General features: G+C 64.0%; 1 protein-coding gene across 1 annotated transcript; it reads right to left on the bottom strand.

Moving 5' to 3' along the window:
- Window positions 1-601: 601 nt before the first annotated feature.
- On the bottom strand, window positions 602-14,659 carry CCDC88B (coiled-coil domain containing 88B). The gene is made up of 27 exons (XM_057727548.1): window positions 14,600-14,659; window positions 14,154-14,296; window positions 13,879-13,990; window positions 13,726-13,795; window positions 13,590-13,648; window positions 13,407-13,490; window positions 13,188-13,331; window positions 12,837-12,982; window positions 12,575-12,656; window positions 12,294-12,452; window positions 11,575-11,721; window positions 11,266-11,404; window positions 10,978-11,114; window positions 9,787-10,896; window positions 6,554-6,681; window positions 6,360-6,477; window positions 5,524-5,613; window positions 5,300-5,440; window positions 4,696-4,952; window positions 4,206-4,349; window positions 3,827-4,013; window positions 3,537-3,682; window positions 3,237-3,335; window positions 2,880-3,046; window positions 2,103-2,309; window positions 1,873-1,941; window positions 602-1,082 (listed from the first exon to the last, which is right to left on the bottom strand). The coding sequence occupies exons 1-27, from the start codon at window positions 14,657-14,659 to the stop codon at window positions 1,027-1,029; spliced, it is 4,401 nt and encodes a 1,466-aa protein (XP_057583531.1). The 3' UTR covers window positions 602-1,026.
- Between the last annotated feature and the right edge of the window lie 446 nt (window positions 14,660-15,105).

Raw genomic sequence — 15,105 nt, 5'->3', positions numbered from 1 at the left:
TCCCACCCCCAGATTCAGGCTGCCTCACCTCAGCCAGGCAGCCCCAGGTGCCTTGACTCACGTCCTGTCGCCCAGGCTAATTGCCCCCTTCCCGGGCATCAGTCATCCTAGAGGCCCCGGTCAGAGACCCCAGTATCCTTCCCACCGCGTGTGTCCCTCCACGACAGCCCCTGGCGCCAGGCGGTAAACTCCCTGGGGAGCGGCTCAGCCCCAAAGGCGTGGAGGAGAGAGGATGAAGAGGTGGGAAGAAGTAAAAGGAGAGAAGGGGGTACAAGGGAGGGGGTGGGGGCGGGCCCTCTGGGTATTTTTACTGCCCCACACTCAGCAGCCCAGACCCCACCTTTCAAACAAAGGTTAAGCCCAGACTCAGACCCCACCCTCTGCTGGCCACCCAGAACCTCCGCCCCCTCCCCCCCACCACTGGGACTTCCAGACCAGCCCAACGGGCCCCTCCCATGAGGAAAGGCCTTTGCTGTCCCACGCAGGGCAAGGAAGCCAATGGCCACAGGCCCCTGCCTGCAGAGAAGGACTCCAGGCCACATGTACCCCTGGCACCTAGTGGCTCCTGGATGAGGCGGTAGACACAGAACGCAGATTCAGGTGGTTGCACCCCAGCTTTATTCTCGCGCCCCTCACATCCCAGCTAAGGCTCAGAGATAGGCCTGGGCCATCGTCCTCAGGGAATGGTCCTTGGCTCCCGTCCTGGACTGGGCAGGGGGCTCTCTTGCCCACTCCTGCCTGCCTCCTTCCGCTGGGGGCTTCCCCAGAGCCTGCCTCCTCAGGGAGGGCCGCGTGGCGGGGCCCCAGCAGGGAGCTCTTTGCAGGGGCCGGCCCTCTCCCCTGTCCACAAACTCATCCCAGCTCCAGCTCAGGGCCCTAGCTGTGGAGGATCTGGGGGCCCAGGCCTCCTTGTCCAAGGACTCGCCACGCGTGCCCTGCCTCCCCAAATTCTTGGGCTGCCTGGGGCCCCCAGGGAGACTCCAGTGTTGAGAAGACTCCACCCCCAAGCTCCCCGTCCACGCAGGGTCACTGGCTGAGGGAAGGGGCGAGAGTCCGTTTCTCCGGTTCCTGCACCTTGAGGCCTGGAGGGAAAAGCTCGGCTCAGGTTCACTCCCTCAGGGGACTCCCAGCCACCTTGCCAGGCCTCGAACGTGCCAGGCCTTCGCTTCGGCTGTTCCCTCTGCCTGGACAGCCATTCCCCAGACATGCGGACAGGACATGCCCTCACCACCGCCAAGCCTTTGCTCCAAGCTTCACCTCCTCTCAGAGACCTGCCTTGGGCACCCTCCTTAAAATTGTCACCTGCCCACCCAGTGCTCCTGATCTCACTCACCCTGCTCTCCTTCTTTTCCAAAACATTATCACCTCCTAATATCCTAGGGCTGAGCTGCCCAGTCTAGGACTGGGCACGTGAGATGTGGCTGGCCCAAACTGCAACGTGCTTGGGTGTAAAATACTACTGGACTTCAAAGACTTCATGTGAAAAAATAATATACAATAGCTCATTAATGATTTTTTACACTGACTACACATTAATAGTTTAAGCATATTAAGTTAAACAAAATACGTTATTAAAATTAACTTTACATGTGCCTTTTAGCGTCTTCTGATGAGGCTACTTAAGAATTTTAAATTACACATGGAGCTCACATCCCATTTCTACTGGACGAGCTGTTGTAGCTCATTATTATTTTTAGGCATATTATTTGCTGTCTCCCACCTCCCCATACCAGAATGTTCCCTGCTGTATCCCCAGCTCGCACATCACCTGGCACTTTGTAAAGGCTCGTTGTCAAATGAGTGCATGGGTGAATGAGGCCTGCCAGGGGCCCCAGGCAGGGCATACCCCCTCCCTCCCAGGCCCCTACCCACCCTCTCTGTTGACATCTGCTTCGTGTTCCGCCAGGGTCTCGACAGAGCCATTCCATCCCACGCCAGGTCCTGGGAGGGGCACGAGGCAGCCACTGGGCCATGAGGTCCACGACAGAGGCGGCAGGGCTTGTGGGGAGGCATAGACAGGAGGGAAGCCCCCTCCTCCAAGGAGCTGGGGGGTCCACAGGGAATTGGGGGGCTAATGGGGGCAGGGACCCTCTTTCCCTCACCTTTGCTGTGGGAGCTGGGTGCCCCCAGGGGACCTGGGCGCCGCTGTCGAAATCGCTGCCGGGGGGTGTCCCCGGGGCTGAATGATTCAGAGCTTCGCCCCACAGGGAATCTTGAGCTGAGTTTCCGCCGCTGCCCACCTGCCAGAGTCTCATCCCGCAGGCACAGGGAGCTCTGGGCCCGGCGCATGGGTGCCGGTGAGGGGGACACTGCAAGAGGCAGAGGCAGGGAGGGTGTCGGAGCAGTGCCAGGAGGGGCCGGGCAGAGCGGAGGGGCCAGCAGGGGGAAGCTGCACAGGGGCCGCAGGGGACAGGAGGCTGCAGAGGTGGGGGCAGGAGGGGGAGCAGGGTTGGGTGACTGAGGGCGGCGACGGGAGGCTGGACCCTGCACTGGCTCTGACACTAACCCACTGTGTGACCTTGGGCAAGGTGCTTTCCCTCCCTGGGCCTCGGTTTCCTCATCTGCTGACTGGCATAAATGACTTCTCACTAAAGTCCCCTGCTGCTCCGAGGTCCTCGGCACTGCTGTGGATGGGTGGGACCGGGTGGGTGGCGGTGCAGGCAGGGAGGATGGGCCAGCCCAGGGGGACACAGCAGGGATACAGGGCAAAGAGCCCCTGGACCCATCTGGGGGGTTGGGGGGAGGTTGCAGCAGGGAAGGCCAGCAGGGGGCATGTGTTCAAGCCACACAGGAAGACCAGAGACATTGGCAAACCCTGGGGCAGGGGGGAAGGGGACACAGGGTAGGGGCCATCTTGGTCACCTGGCCCCGAGACCCACCTGTCCCATCCGCCTCCCTGCCCTCGGAGAGCTCCGTCTCTGGGGGGACCCCCAGGCTCTCGGTGCTGCCAGCCCCATCGGCCCCTAGGCGCGGCCCCCCATGGGGGCCCCCCTCCCGCCGGGGCCGCATCAGCCTCTTCACCTTGTCTGCCAGCCAGCTGCCCTTCCTGGGGGCAAGAGGGCACAAGAGGGGGTAAGGCCAGGGAGGAAGGAGGGACGAGAGGGCCACGTCGGGGATGGCAAAAGCCAGGCAAACCCTCACTGGGGTCTGGACCTAGGCTGGGCCAGGGCTCAGAGGGCAGGGCAGGGACTAGGTAAGGAAGAGCCCCGGCCCACCAGGATGGAGGGGCCGCTCACTTGGTCCGGGGCAGGGGCCCAGGCTCCAGCACTCGGTACTGGTCCATGATCTTCTCCACCAGCTTCTGCTTCTCCCGGCGCAGGGCGTTGAGCTGGTCCCTGGGAGGATAGGGAGGGAGGAGGCGGGCTTGAGGCCTGGGCAGGAACACCCGGCTACAACGCTTCCTGTTAACACACTGATACACCCCTGCATGGGTGGATAAATCGCCGCTGCCCTGAGCCCCTTTCCCCAGGCCCTCCCAGGGCATCTCCCCATAAACAACACAAGGGGCAGCCACGCCGGCCCCCGCGGCCCCTCACAGGTACTCGCGCTGCTCGCGGTGCAGGTGGTCCCGGCTCTCGAGGCTGCGCTCCAGGAGCTCCCGGTTCTCCCGGCTCAGCGCCTGCACCTCGGCTAGCAGCTGCCGGTTCTCCTCTTCCTGGGCACTCCGGAGCTCCGTCAACAGCTGTCAGGGGCAGGCGGCAGGACAAGCAGGGGGTTTAACAGGGCTCAGGGTAGCCGCCTTCCACCCCCTCCACGCTGTCTCCAACCCCCAATCCCCCCTCCAAGCCACCCTCCCTCCCCAGCCGCCACCCGCCCTTCACCACACCTCACACTGTGTGGCCAGCCGGCAAGCGCTCAGGTCCAGCTGCTGGTTGGACTCTCGCAGTCGCTGGCTCTGCGCCTCCAGCTGTGCCCGCTCCAGCTCCAGCCTCGCCAGCCGGCCCCGCAGCTCCCCGCGTTCCCCCTGCAGCTCACCTCGCTCCCGGGACACCTCCGCCAGCAGCATCTGAGCTCTGCAGAGGCAAGGAGAGCCGCTCTCCAAGGGGACCTGCCCACCCTCCAAGACCCCTCGTGAGGGCCACGATGGGGAGAGGAGGCAAAGCAGGACCCCACGGGGAAAGTGACTAACTCACCACCAACCCACTTGACAGATGGGAACACTGAGAACCGGCCCAAGAGGGGAGGGGCTGCACCAGGGCTGGTACCTGTCATGCTCGCTCTGCAGCCTCCGGAGCTCCTCCTCCAGGCCCTGCTGTCGATGTCCGTCCTGCATCAGGCGTTCACGCTCTGCCAGCAGGGCCACCTCCTGCGCCTCCACGTTGGCCCTCTGGGCCTGCAGCTGCTCATGCCTGCGATGAACAAGGGGCTAAGAGGGTCGCAGGGACCGGGGCCAGGGCATGCAGGCAGCAGGACTGTCTGGACCTAGAAGTCCGATGTCTCCTAAGCATAGGCCCCAGGGCAAAGCCACAGGGCAGAGTACTGTGCCAGGCGCCCACCACTCCCGACCACCGATGAGCCCCAGCGTAGCCCATCCTGGAACTGTGAAGAGCTCAGCCACTCAAGAGGGCACAGCAATGGCGGTGGGTCGGCTGGTGGTGGTGCTTCCCTGGTGGCATCAGACCTGCCCAGAGAATCTGCTTGGGACAGGCAGGGGGTGTGCCCCGGAGAGCAGCCAGCAACTTGGAGGAGGCTCACCGGCCCTGCAGCTCCCGGTGAGCCAGCTCCAGGGCCCGCATGTTGGCCTTGAGGTCGCGGTGCCGGGCCAGCAGTCCCTCTAGCTCAGCCTCCTGCCGCCGCTGCAGCTGTGTCAGGGCCTCGTGGTCCCGAAGCAGGGCCTGCTGCTGCCTGCGGGTCTCCTCCTGGGAGCGCCGCGCCGCCTGCACCTCCTCCTCCAGCACCCCCAGCTTCCTGTGCAGCTCCTGGCCCTGCATCTCCAGTACAGACTTCTCGGCCTAGGCCAGAGGAAGGAGCAGGGGCTGCTGGGTGGCATCCCAGGCCGGAAAGGGGGTGAGAGAGAGGGGCAAAGGCAGAGGGTGGGGCAGAGGAGAGGAGAGAGAGCTGTCTAGGGAGCCGAAGGCAGAGGTGGCCGTGGAGGCGAGGGCACGTGGTACGAGGCAGGGCTGGCAGGGACGGGGCTGGGGTCGGGGCAGGGGCCGCAGGAGGGACTAACGGCTGGCTGTGGAGGAGGGCACTGGAGACAGGACGAAATGGGCACTGATGTAGAGGCTGGAGGCAGGGAGAGGCGCAGTGGAAGTGGGCAGAGACGGCGCAAGGGCCAGGTGCGGAGGCCGTCACCCACCTGCAGGCGGCTGCTGTGCTCCTGCGCCCGCTGACTCTGCAGCAGCAGTTCCTGGGCGCGCCCCTGCAGGCTTCCCAGCTGCCCCTCCAGGTGCTGCAGCTGCCCCTGCAGCGCTGCCTTCTCGGCTGCCAGCGTCGCATTCTGCCCGGAAGGCAGGGTTCAGCCGGGGCCAGGCCTCCGCGGCACACCCCCCAGCCCCGCGCCCAGCACACCCTGACACTCACGCTGCGCTCCACCTCGATGAGCCGCACGCTCTGGGCCTCCTTGACCCGCGGCTCAGCCTGCTCCTCGGGCCCCACAGCGCCCTGGCGCAGCTGCAAGGAGAGGCCCCGGGAGGTCACGCGGGGGAGTGGCAGTGGCCTGGGGACGGCGCAGTGGACCCTCACCCCCTTTAGTTGCCCTCTCACCCCCTTTGGCAGCCCTATCCCCCTATCACACCACCCCCCACCCGCCCCAGACCCCGCAGCCTTGCCCTCCTGGCTCCATCACTCTCCACCCTGCCCTTCTCACGTCTCTCAGTTCTGCAGCTGAGCCCGGCCTCTGCTCCTCCTCCTCTGGGCCCCAGTTTCAATACCACTTTCTCCAGAAAACCTCCCCTGACCAATCCCACACTTGCCAGCTAGGTGGTCTGCTGGGGGCCACTGGCATGTGTGCTTGCCTCTGACCCAGATGGGCAGTGAGCTCCCTGAGGGCGGCGGTGGCCTGATATGGGGCCGTACCACACCGGTGCTGAGCCCACGGCAGCAGGGGCGTCAGAAATGATTCCTGACTTACGACAATAGTCATCGAGCTCAGGAAGTGGGGGGACCCACGCACGAGAGACACAGCACTAAAGCCGCCAGGCTCTGTCCGTTTGAGGAATGGGGGAGACGAGCTGCCTGGCGCCCAGCACGGTGCTCCCTCCTACAGGCCCCGAAAGAGGGTGCAAGGCAAGCAACTGGCCAAGCATTGAGGGGCAAGTCCAGAGGGGGCGATGGGCGCGCACGCAGCCCTGGACGTCTGCATGCAGGATGGAGGGAGGAGTGGGCTGAGGCCCCGGCAAGCAGGGCGGTGGCCTCACCTGGAACAGCTCCTCCTCCAGCTGCAGGGCCCGCTTTTTGAGCGCCATCAGCGCCTCCTCCTTGCTGGTGGCCGCCGCCTGCAGCTCAGCTTCCAGCCGCTGCTCCAGGCCCTGGTACCTACAGGGAGAAGTCCTGGCACCCAGCCCTCCCCAAGTCCTTGCCTGCCCCTCTCTGCCCCTCAGCAACACCCCACCTTTGGTGCTGGAACTCCTGTTCCCGCAGAAATTCCTGGCGCTCCAGAGCCACCTGTTCCAGCTCACTCTGCAGACGCTCCAGCCGGGACCCCAGCTCCCGGCCCCGCACCACGGCCTTCTCTAGCTCCTGAGGGCAGGCAGAGCGGGCTCAGAGCCAGAAGGGAAGACCACCACCCTCACCCAGGACTGAGAGTCAGAGGAGGCCTGGCTCTCTGTCCTTGTTTTGTTGCCCTGGGCAAATATCTTTAACGCTTTGGGCCTCTACTTCCCCATCTGTAAAATGGGAGCAAAGCCTAGTCGCCTTGCAGAGTGGGTATGAAAGAGCTGGGGATTATAAGCCTGTCAGCGTGTGAGGGAGACCCCTGGGCCAGGTCAAAGACACTCGCTGGGCAAATGTCTCCACCTCTCTGAGCCCACGGTTCCTCATGTGCCCGGTGACAGCAGGACGAGCCCTATGTTCTGAGGCCACATAGGCCATGTGAAGGAAAGAGGGCCTGGGAGGAGGCGGGTCTGGAGAGTGCCCTCAGCCACAGGGGGGTGGCCACAGAGGGCAGGAACTCGGTGAAGGCCAGGCCTAACCACAGTGGCAGCTGGGAGGGGGAGGGCCAGGATGCTGCTGGCAAGGCAACCTGTGGCGGTTGGGCCATACCATTGCAGAAGTGGGTAGGAGACCCACTCTGGCCCCTGGGCCCCCGAGAGATAGGTAATACCATTCTGAGGTATGGGGTGGGGGGGTGGGGGGCCAGGCCCTGGCAGGATGAAACCATGGGGAAGGCCCAACCATGACAGCCACCTGCTAAATCCTGCCCTTGGACATGGAGTCTAGCAACCTTCGCTCTGATCTTCCTGGCTTAGCAACCCCACCTGGACCACCCCCCAGGGTCACTGCACTTTCAGACACCCTTGGCCACTGCCTGTCGTTGAAAAACTAGAAGTCCCATGAGTCCCTGCTGCCTGCGGCCACAGCCACAAGAGCCCGAGGGCGGAGAGTAGGAAGGCCGGCATCTCTGGCCAGACCCCTGCCCTGCCCCCTCCAAGCCCTGGCCACAGCCCTCAATGCCCCGTCCACTGTGCCTGCTGCCCTCCCCCTAGCTGGGAGGCCCACCTGGACAACCCCCTTCACCCCTGGCTCCCTGACCTCCCTCACCCAGCCAGCCACCTCCATCTGCACCACACCCAGTTATCACCAGGAACTGCTCCACCAGGAAATCTCACAAAATTCCCCTTTGTCCTCAGCCTCTTCCACCCTCTTGGTCCTCAGAGCTGGCTCTTCCAGCCACCCCGCCCTACCCCCACCTTCACTACCCACCGGCTGGCATTCCCTCTCCACGGATTAAGCCCATACTGAGTGCCAGGCACTGCCCCAAGCTCCCTACGTCCATCATCTTACAAGATCCTGTGACGCAGGTATCATTTTTATTCTGGTTTTACAGGTAAGGAAACTGAGACACAAAGAGGTTAAGTAACTAGCCCCAAGCCACACAGCTGAGTAGGGGATCTGAGACATAACCCAGGCCTGTCTGACAGCATTTCTCAGCCACCTCCTACAGAGCAGACCCCAGAGACACCCTCTCGGCCTTACCCTCTCACCCACACCCCCAATTCTCACACTCCCTAGGCCAAGCTAACAACCTGTTCCCCACTCCTCTCCATCAAGAGGCGTCTCGGAGCAAATAACTTCTCCTCTCTGAGTCTCAGTGTCCTCCTCTGTGTAACAGGGATGAAACGGGAAACTTCTCAGCTTCATCTGCTGCACGCCCTCCCCCAGCACTGGGCCCCTCTGGCCCAGACACCCATCCCCTCGCCTCGCGGTCTCCTCTGCTTCCCCCGAGGGGCCTCCAGACCCACAGATCAAACCCTAGCTCTGCTCACTTTAAACCCTCCAGTGACTCTTCATTGCCCTCGTGAAAACAGTTGCAACTCCTTCCTTTGCTCAGAAGGAAATGAAGCCCTGCCTGATAGGAAACCTGCTTAACGAAGTCTTAGTCTCACCCCCCTCCACTCCCAGCCTCACACTCCACCCCAACAAACGCAGGCCTGCTCCTCCTCCTGGCTCACTGCCATTCTCTCTCCTCCTCCAGGAAGCCTTCCTTGACGTGCCCCAGCCTGAGTCCAGTGTGCTTCCTGGACCCCCACGGCTCCCTGAACAGTCCTGTCTCCACCCCAGACTGTGAGTGAGCATCTCCCAGAGGATGCATTCGCTGGCTGCCTGGTACAAGGCCTGGTGCCAAGGAGATGCCCGCAAACACGCTTGAAGGAATGAATAGAGGGGTTTCCAGGTTTTCTCTCTCCTCCATCCCCCTTCCCACCTCTAGCCAGCCTCACCTGCCGCCTTTTTTTTTTGGCCGCACCACGTGGCTTGCAGAATCTTAGTTCCCCGACCAGGGATCAAATCTGTGCCCCTGTGGTGGAAGCGTGGAATCCTAACCCCTGGACCGCCAGGGAAGCCCCACACCTGCCACCCTGACCACTGGCACTGCCTCCTTATGGCCCCAGGTTCCCCTGTACACCACAGTGATCCTTCTCAAAGCCAGCCTCACACAGGTCTGCCCACACCCTTGGGTGAATTTCCCTGCCTGGGGATGGGGTACCAACACCCGCAACGCTGGTCCAGTGGACCTCTCCACCTTCCCCCACATTTCCTGGGCCCCTGAGCAGCTCTAATGCCTTCTAGTCTTTGCACATGCTCTTCCCTCTGGATGACATATCCTTCCCTGCCTAGCGAAATCTCAGTCTTTCCTTAGAATGCTCCCCGAAGCCTCCTCGCCCCAACCCTGGCCTCAGCTCCCCTTCCCATGGGCTCCCACGGCACTTTGCCCATAAGAACCAACATATCTTGAACCTCTGCCGAACACGAACTAGGCTCTTCACGCCATTATCTCCCTTGGTCTTCCAAACACCCCCTGAGGCAGCTCTGAAGAGCACCCCCATTTTACAGCAGAAGGCACTTGGGGCAGAGCTCAGTAAACCGCCACTGTCAGAGGGCCAGGATTTGCACCCAGCCATCTAGCTCCATGCCCGCCTCCTACAGCCACCCTGCAGAGGCAGGGGACATCCACCCCTGTCCCAGGCCCAGCACATCTTTGGGCGGCAGGAGCGGACTTTGCCTTTCTCTCTCTGTCCCCAGCTCGGTGCTGGGCACTCATTGGCTGCTGGTGGAATTAATAACCCAAAACCCCAGCAACTGGCCTGGAACCCTGTCTCCTGACCCCGGCAACCAGCCCCGACATACCTCCTGGAGGGCCTGCCTCTCCCGGCGCTCCCTCTCGGCCTCCTCCAGGTGCCCGCGGCCCTCGCTCTCCAGCACCTGCAGCCGCTCCTCGGCCGCCTCGGCCTGGGCCCGCAGCCTGGGCCCCTCTCGCTCCCACTGCCTCCGCTCGCGGCCCGTGGCTGCCAGCGCCTCCGTCAGCGCCTCCCGCTCCCGTGACGCAGCCTCCAACTCCCGGCCAGCGGTCTCCACTGCCTCCCGCAGGCGGGCCAGCTCCCGGGCCTGGGCCTCCACCTCCTGGTGGGCCTCGGCCTCTGCCCTCCGTGTCTGAGCCAGCTCCTCGCAGAGGCGGGCGACCTCCGTGCCCCGGGCCTCCAGCCTCCGGGCCTGGGCCTCCAGCTCAGCTCGAAGGGCCTCAGCCTCTCTCTTCAGCTGCGCCACCTCCTCCTGGAGGGCCTCCTGCTCTGGTACACTACTGGCCAGGACCTCCCCTGGGACCCGCCCCTCCCAGGTCTGGGCCTCAGGAACCCCTTCCAGCTTCTGCTGTGGTTTTTGTTGGACTGGGTCCTCAACCATCCCCTCCAACTTCTGTTCATGCTCTCTGGCCTCTGTTTGCCCCTTGGGTAGGTCCAGCCGCTGGTCTAGGGTCTCCTGCTCCTCCAACTGCCCACAGAGGCTGGGCTCCGAGAGTCCGGGCTTGCTCTCAGGGTCCTCCTGTCTCAGCCCTGGGGCCTCAGGCACTGACTCCCCAGTCTCTCCTCCCAGCGACAGCTGGGCCTGAATTTTGACCTCTGGACCCTGAGGTGGCACCACAGAGGCAGGGGTCTGGAGAGGGGCTCCAAGGCCAGCCTTTTGCAGGGACTCCTGTACCTCTACAGCAGGGCCTGACTCCTGGGGCAGCATGTCTAAGGGGACCATGACAGCCATCTGGAGACCAGATGCCTGGGGACACTCAGCTATCCCCTCGAGGGCTGAATCTGATGCCAGGGGAGCCGGGTCCAAGGCCTGGGGGCCTTCATCCCCTGCCTGACTAGCCAAGCCCTGGGGGCCATGGTCTGGGGCCAGCCAAGTCTGGGGAGCTGAGTCCGGCTCTGGAATCACGGAGTCCTCGTTCTGCTCCTCCAGCAGGGGGGGCTAAAGGCACATGAGAGGGATGGTCAAACCCAGAGAAGGATGCCAGGAAGGCCCTGCGGACAGTTGGGGGAGGGGACTCACCTGGCCACCTGGCTGCCCTTGCAGCACCCGTAGCAGGCCTCGAAGCTCCTGATTCTCCCGCTCCAGGGTCCGCAGCCGCCCAGCCTCTGCCTCCCTCACTTCATCGCGCAGAGAGGGAGCCGCACCTGGCAGGGGTGCTGCGGTGTGCGAGATGAGGTCAGGACCCCTCCACTCCCTATGGGTCCTCACCTACACCCCCCACCCCCACCCCCGACACACCTGGGGGAAGGGGATGACATCAGAAGCCGTCCCCACTACAGCTGCAGGAAAACACAGGCAGCCTCCCACCTGCAGCCCCTCCACCGGGGTCCCGCTGGCCCTCCCCAGGAGAGCTGGGGGGTGGCTCCAGGCTGCGCTGAAGCTCCAGCTCCAGCTCCACATTCTCCTCTGCCAGCTGGTCCACCTGATGCCTCAGAGAGTCCAGCTCCTGGGGGGTAGAGCAGGGTCAGACAAGCCCTCCCCCGTGGCCAAGCCAAGTGTGGGGGCTAGAGGGTCACTCCAGGAAACAAGAAGTAGGGGCCCCAGGGATCACCAAGGAACCCTGGGGACCACGGGGTCGCAGATCATCGAGTGGCCGGGGGTCACTAGCAATCTCACCGCATGGGCCTCGCCCAGCCGCGTACGCAGCAGCAGGTTCTCCCGCTGGGTCTCATGCAGCCGAGCACTGCGCTCCTGAGCGGCCTCCAGCTGTTCCTCCAGCAGCGCCTTCGAGGCCTCCAGAGCCCCTGAGAGAACCCGTTCCTCCTGGTGGGGGAGAGGAGAGAGCCGGTGGTGCCATGCCGCCAGCACTCCAGGGCCCCAGACCCTGGCTCCCCTCCGCCATGTGACCCTGCACCCCTGTTGCTCTCCAGGCCCCGCCCCTCCCCTCCATCTGCCCCTCCCCCTCCAAGGGGGTCTCTCCAGGTACCACTTTCCTAGCATCTGGCCCCGCCCTTTTCCTATGTAGGCCCTGCCTCTTCTCCCCAGGAACTGCCTTCCAAGGTGGCATCCCTCTGGGCCCCACTTATCCCCATTGCTGGGTGCTCTCTCCAGACACTGCCTCTCCTACAGCTGGCCCCACCCTCCTCTCCAGGACCTACCCTTACCTACAGCCTTCACCTCTCCCCTCCATCTGCCCCATCCTCCAGAGGGCCTGTCCCCAGACACCATCTCACCCAGTTCTCCTAACGGTGACTATTCCCTCCATAAGGCCTGACTCCTCTTGGCCCAAATTCGCTCTTCTCTTGGCCCACCACTTCCCCGGCAGGCCACGCCCGCCCCATGCCCCGCCCCCCGAAGCTCCGCCCCGAGGCCCCGCCTCCCGCCTCCCGCCTCACCTCCAGCTGGCCCTTGCAGGCCTCTGCAGCCCGCAGCCGCTCCCGGCAGCGTCGCAGTTCCTCCTGCAGGCGGGGCAGGCGGCCGGCCCGCTCCCGCAGCGCCTCTGCCTCCTCGCGGTACAGCTCGGCCCGCTTGGCCTGTCCCGACAGCGCCTGGGCCTGGACCAGACGATGCAGAGCTAGGGACGGCCACCCGCTAGCCAGAGGGATTAGGATGGGAAGGAGCCGGCTTGGGGGAGGCAATAGGAAAGGTGCGGGGGAGAGTGTTAAGGAATGCGCACCTCTTGGCGGAGCCTTCGAATTTCGGCTTCCAAGCCCTGCACCTCCACCTGGGAATCTAGCAGCAACTCGGCTTTTTCCTCCCTGGAGGGAACGGGCGCAGGAGGAATCTGGGGACTTGCACCCTCCAGCTCTTCCTAGGCCTGATCCCGACCTGGACCCCATCCAGACTTAACCTGCCGCCCGACTCCCGCCACCCCCCCCACCACATCCCTCCCCCCCAACCCCACCCCACCTCACGCCCACCCCCCGCCCCGCACTCACAGCTCCTGCCGCAGGCGCCGCAGCTGGGCCTTGGCATTGGCCAGCTGCAGGGCCAGGTGGTGCGAGGCGCCCTCCTGGGGAGTCCTGGCAGGAGCCTCAGGCAACAAGGGTGCTGGCTCCCGCTTCAGCAGCAGTTCAGCCAGCCGCTGTGGGAGGTCAAGGGTCAGGAATTAGGAGTTACCCATCCCAAGACCCCTACATCTGTCCCTCACTACCAAGAGATGAATCTGGCTGTTGCAGCCCTCCCGGCCCAAGACCTACAACACCAACGCCACCCCCTGCCCCAACGCCATCTCCCCCACATATCTAGCTCCCCATGGTCCTCCTGTTCCTCCTCCTGCCGCCTCTTACCTGGGCCCCCACATCACGCTCCCGTGCCAGCCTCAACAGTGTCCCCATCAGGCTCCGGGACAGCATCTCCAGCTCCGGAGGCGCCAGCTCCCCAGTCTCAGGCCCAGCCATCGCCAGCACCAAGCCCGCCCCGGGCTGGGTCACCTGGAGGCACAGGGAGAGCAGTTCAGCCAAAGAAGTAGGGGGCAGGGTGTCCCCAATGGCAGTCCAAAGTTGTACCTCCTGGATGGCAGCAGCCAGCTCACTCTGGACCTCGAGGCTGAGGCCCTGGATGTGTCGGATGAAGAGTTCCCGGTGTTCACACTGCAGGGGAACAAGGAGGGGTAGTGAGGCTGACACCAGAGTCTCCCATCTCCGCGGCCAAAGCTGGACCCTGCCTTTTCCTCCCCTCCGCCACCTCACCTGCACTGACGCCCCCAGCAATAGCCTGAGGATGCCTTCCAGCTCCTCGACCGCCTCCTCTGCAGGGCACAAGCCACAAAGGGTTAATGGGCAGGGATAGGGGGTAGAAGCAGGAAGGGGTGGTGGGAGAGAGCACCTGAGAAGGGGTCAAACCCCAAGGTCTGGAGGTCCGGGGGTGGCGACAGGACCAGCAGCTGCAGCTCCTCCTGGGATGGAGGGGACCGGAGATATGAGAAGGGCCTTCGTGAAGGGGGCTCCCAGGCTCAGCCTCCCCCTCCCGACCCCTCACCTGGTAGAAGTCCCTCAGTCGGCCCCACAGATGGTTCAGGTTCCACACCCGCCGGGCTACAGGACCATCATGGCCCCTGATCACTTGAGGGCCCCCTCGGGAACTGGGGGCACTGTGGGCACAGGGGCCGATAGGTGAGAGGGGTCACTGAGGACCCACCTCTCCTAATCCAGGCTCTGCCAACCACCCCTCAGGCTCCTCCCACCAAGCTGCCTGGCCCCCCTCCCCTCAGACCCCTCCGCAGCCGCCCCGGGTCCTCCTCTGATGTCCCTTACATGATGCCCAGAACCCGGAGGAGCAGGGCCCCATCGCTGAGATGTAAGAACCTCTTCTCCGGACAAAGGGGCCCCTCTCCTTCCTCCTCCTCTTCCCCCTCCGGCTCCTCCGCCTCCCCCACCAGCCCGGCCAGTCCCAGCGCCTGTGGGAACACAAAGGAGTCAGCTGGCCTGGGTGGGAGACCCTCACCAGTAGAGTGAACCCTGAGCCCCTCTGACCTGCCCGCTAAGCGCAAGCAGCCCCCTCCTCACCAGTTCCCTGAATGCCGGTGGCCCCGGGTCTGGACCCCTTTCCCTGCCCCACAGCTGCCTGGACTTCTCCATCCCCACTTGCGCTCACCCCTCCCCTCAGGCCCCAACTCTGCCCCCTCCCCCCCCCACTCCCACACCAGCCCCTCCCTGCTGCTCACTTCCCTTCCCTAGACCCCCTCCCGCTGCCGCCTCACCCAGGTGGCCAGGCTCCCACTCAGGAAGTCTCTGATCCTGGGCCCCTTGCCCCCATCCATGACGGGGTCAGGGTGTTGGTCCTGCTGTGGCAGCTACACCTGCCCTGAGAGGAAGAGGAAGTCCCCAAGTGGGGGATCCTAGGCCCAGCCACAGACACCCTGTGCAGCTTCCTCCTTCCGGGTGCTGCCGGGCCTGTGCACCCCCGGAGCCCTTCCTCAGCCTCCGCCCTTCGCCACTCCGCATCCTCCCGGTACCTCGGGCAGGGCCGGCCCAGAGGTCAGCAGGGGAAGGTGGAGTCAGGACCACCCAGGAGCAACACCCACAGCTCTCCTGGCTCGATGGACAATGGCGGGTGAGTCCTCCCCTTCTCTGGGCCTCGGTTACCAAGTTCGAAACCCAAGAGGATGACCTCAGCCTTGCACCTTCCAAGGCCTCGGAAGGGGCTCCAGGCCTTACATGGGGAGTCTAGGTGTCCACACCTGCAACTTCCCTTTCCCACTGATGT

This window comes from Hippopotamus amphibius, chromosome 3 (genome assembly GCF_030028045.1).
Source record: "Hippopotamus amphibius kiboko isolate mHipAmp2 chromosome 3, mHipAmp2.hap2, whole genome shotgun sequence".
NCBI classification, from domain to species: domain Eukaryota; kingdom Metazoa; phylum Chordata; class Mammalia; order Artiodactyla; family Hippopotamidae; genus Hippopotamus; species Hippopotamus amphibius.
Note: the sequence above shows the minus strand (reverse complement) of the source record. Positions and strands in the feature narration are given on the sequence as shown.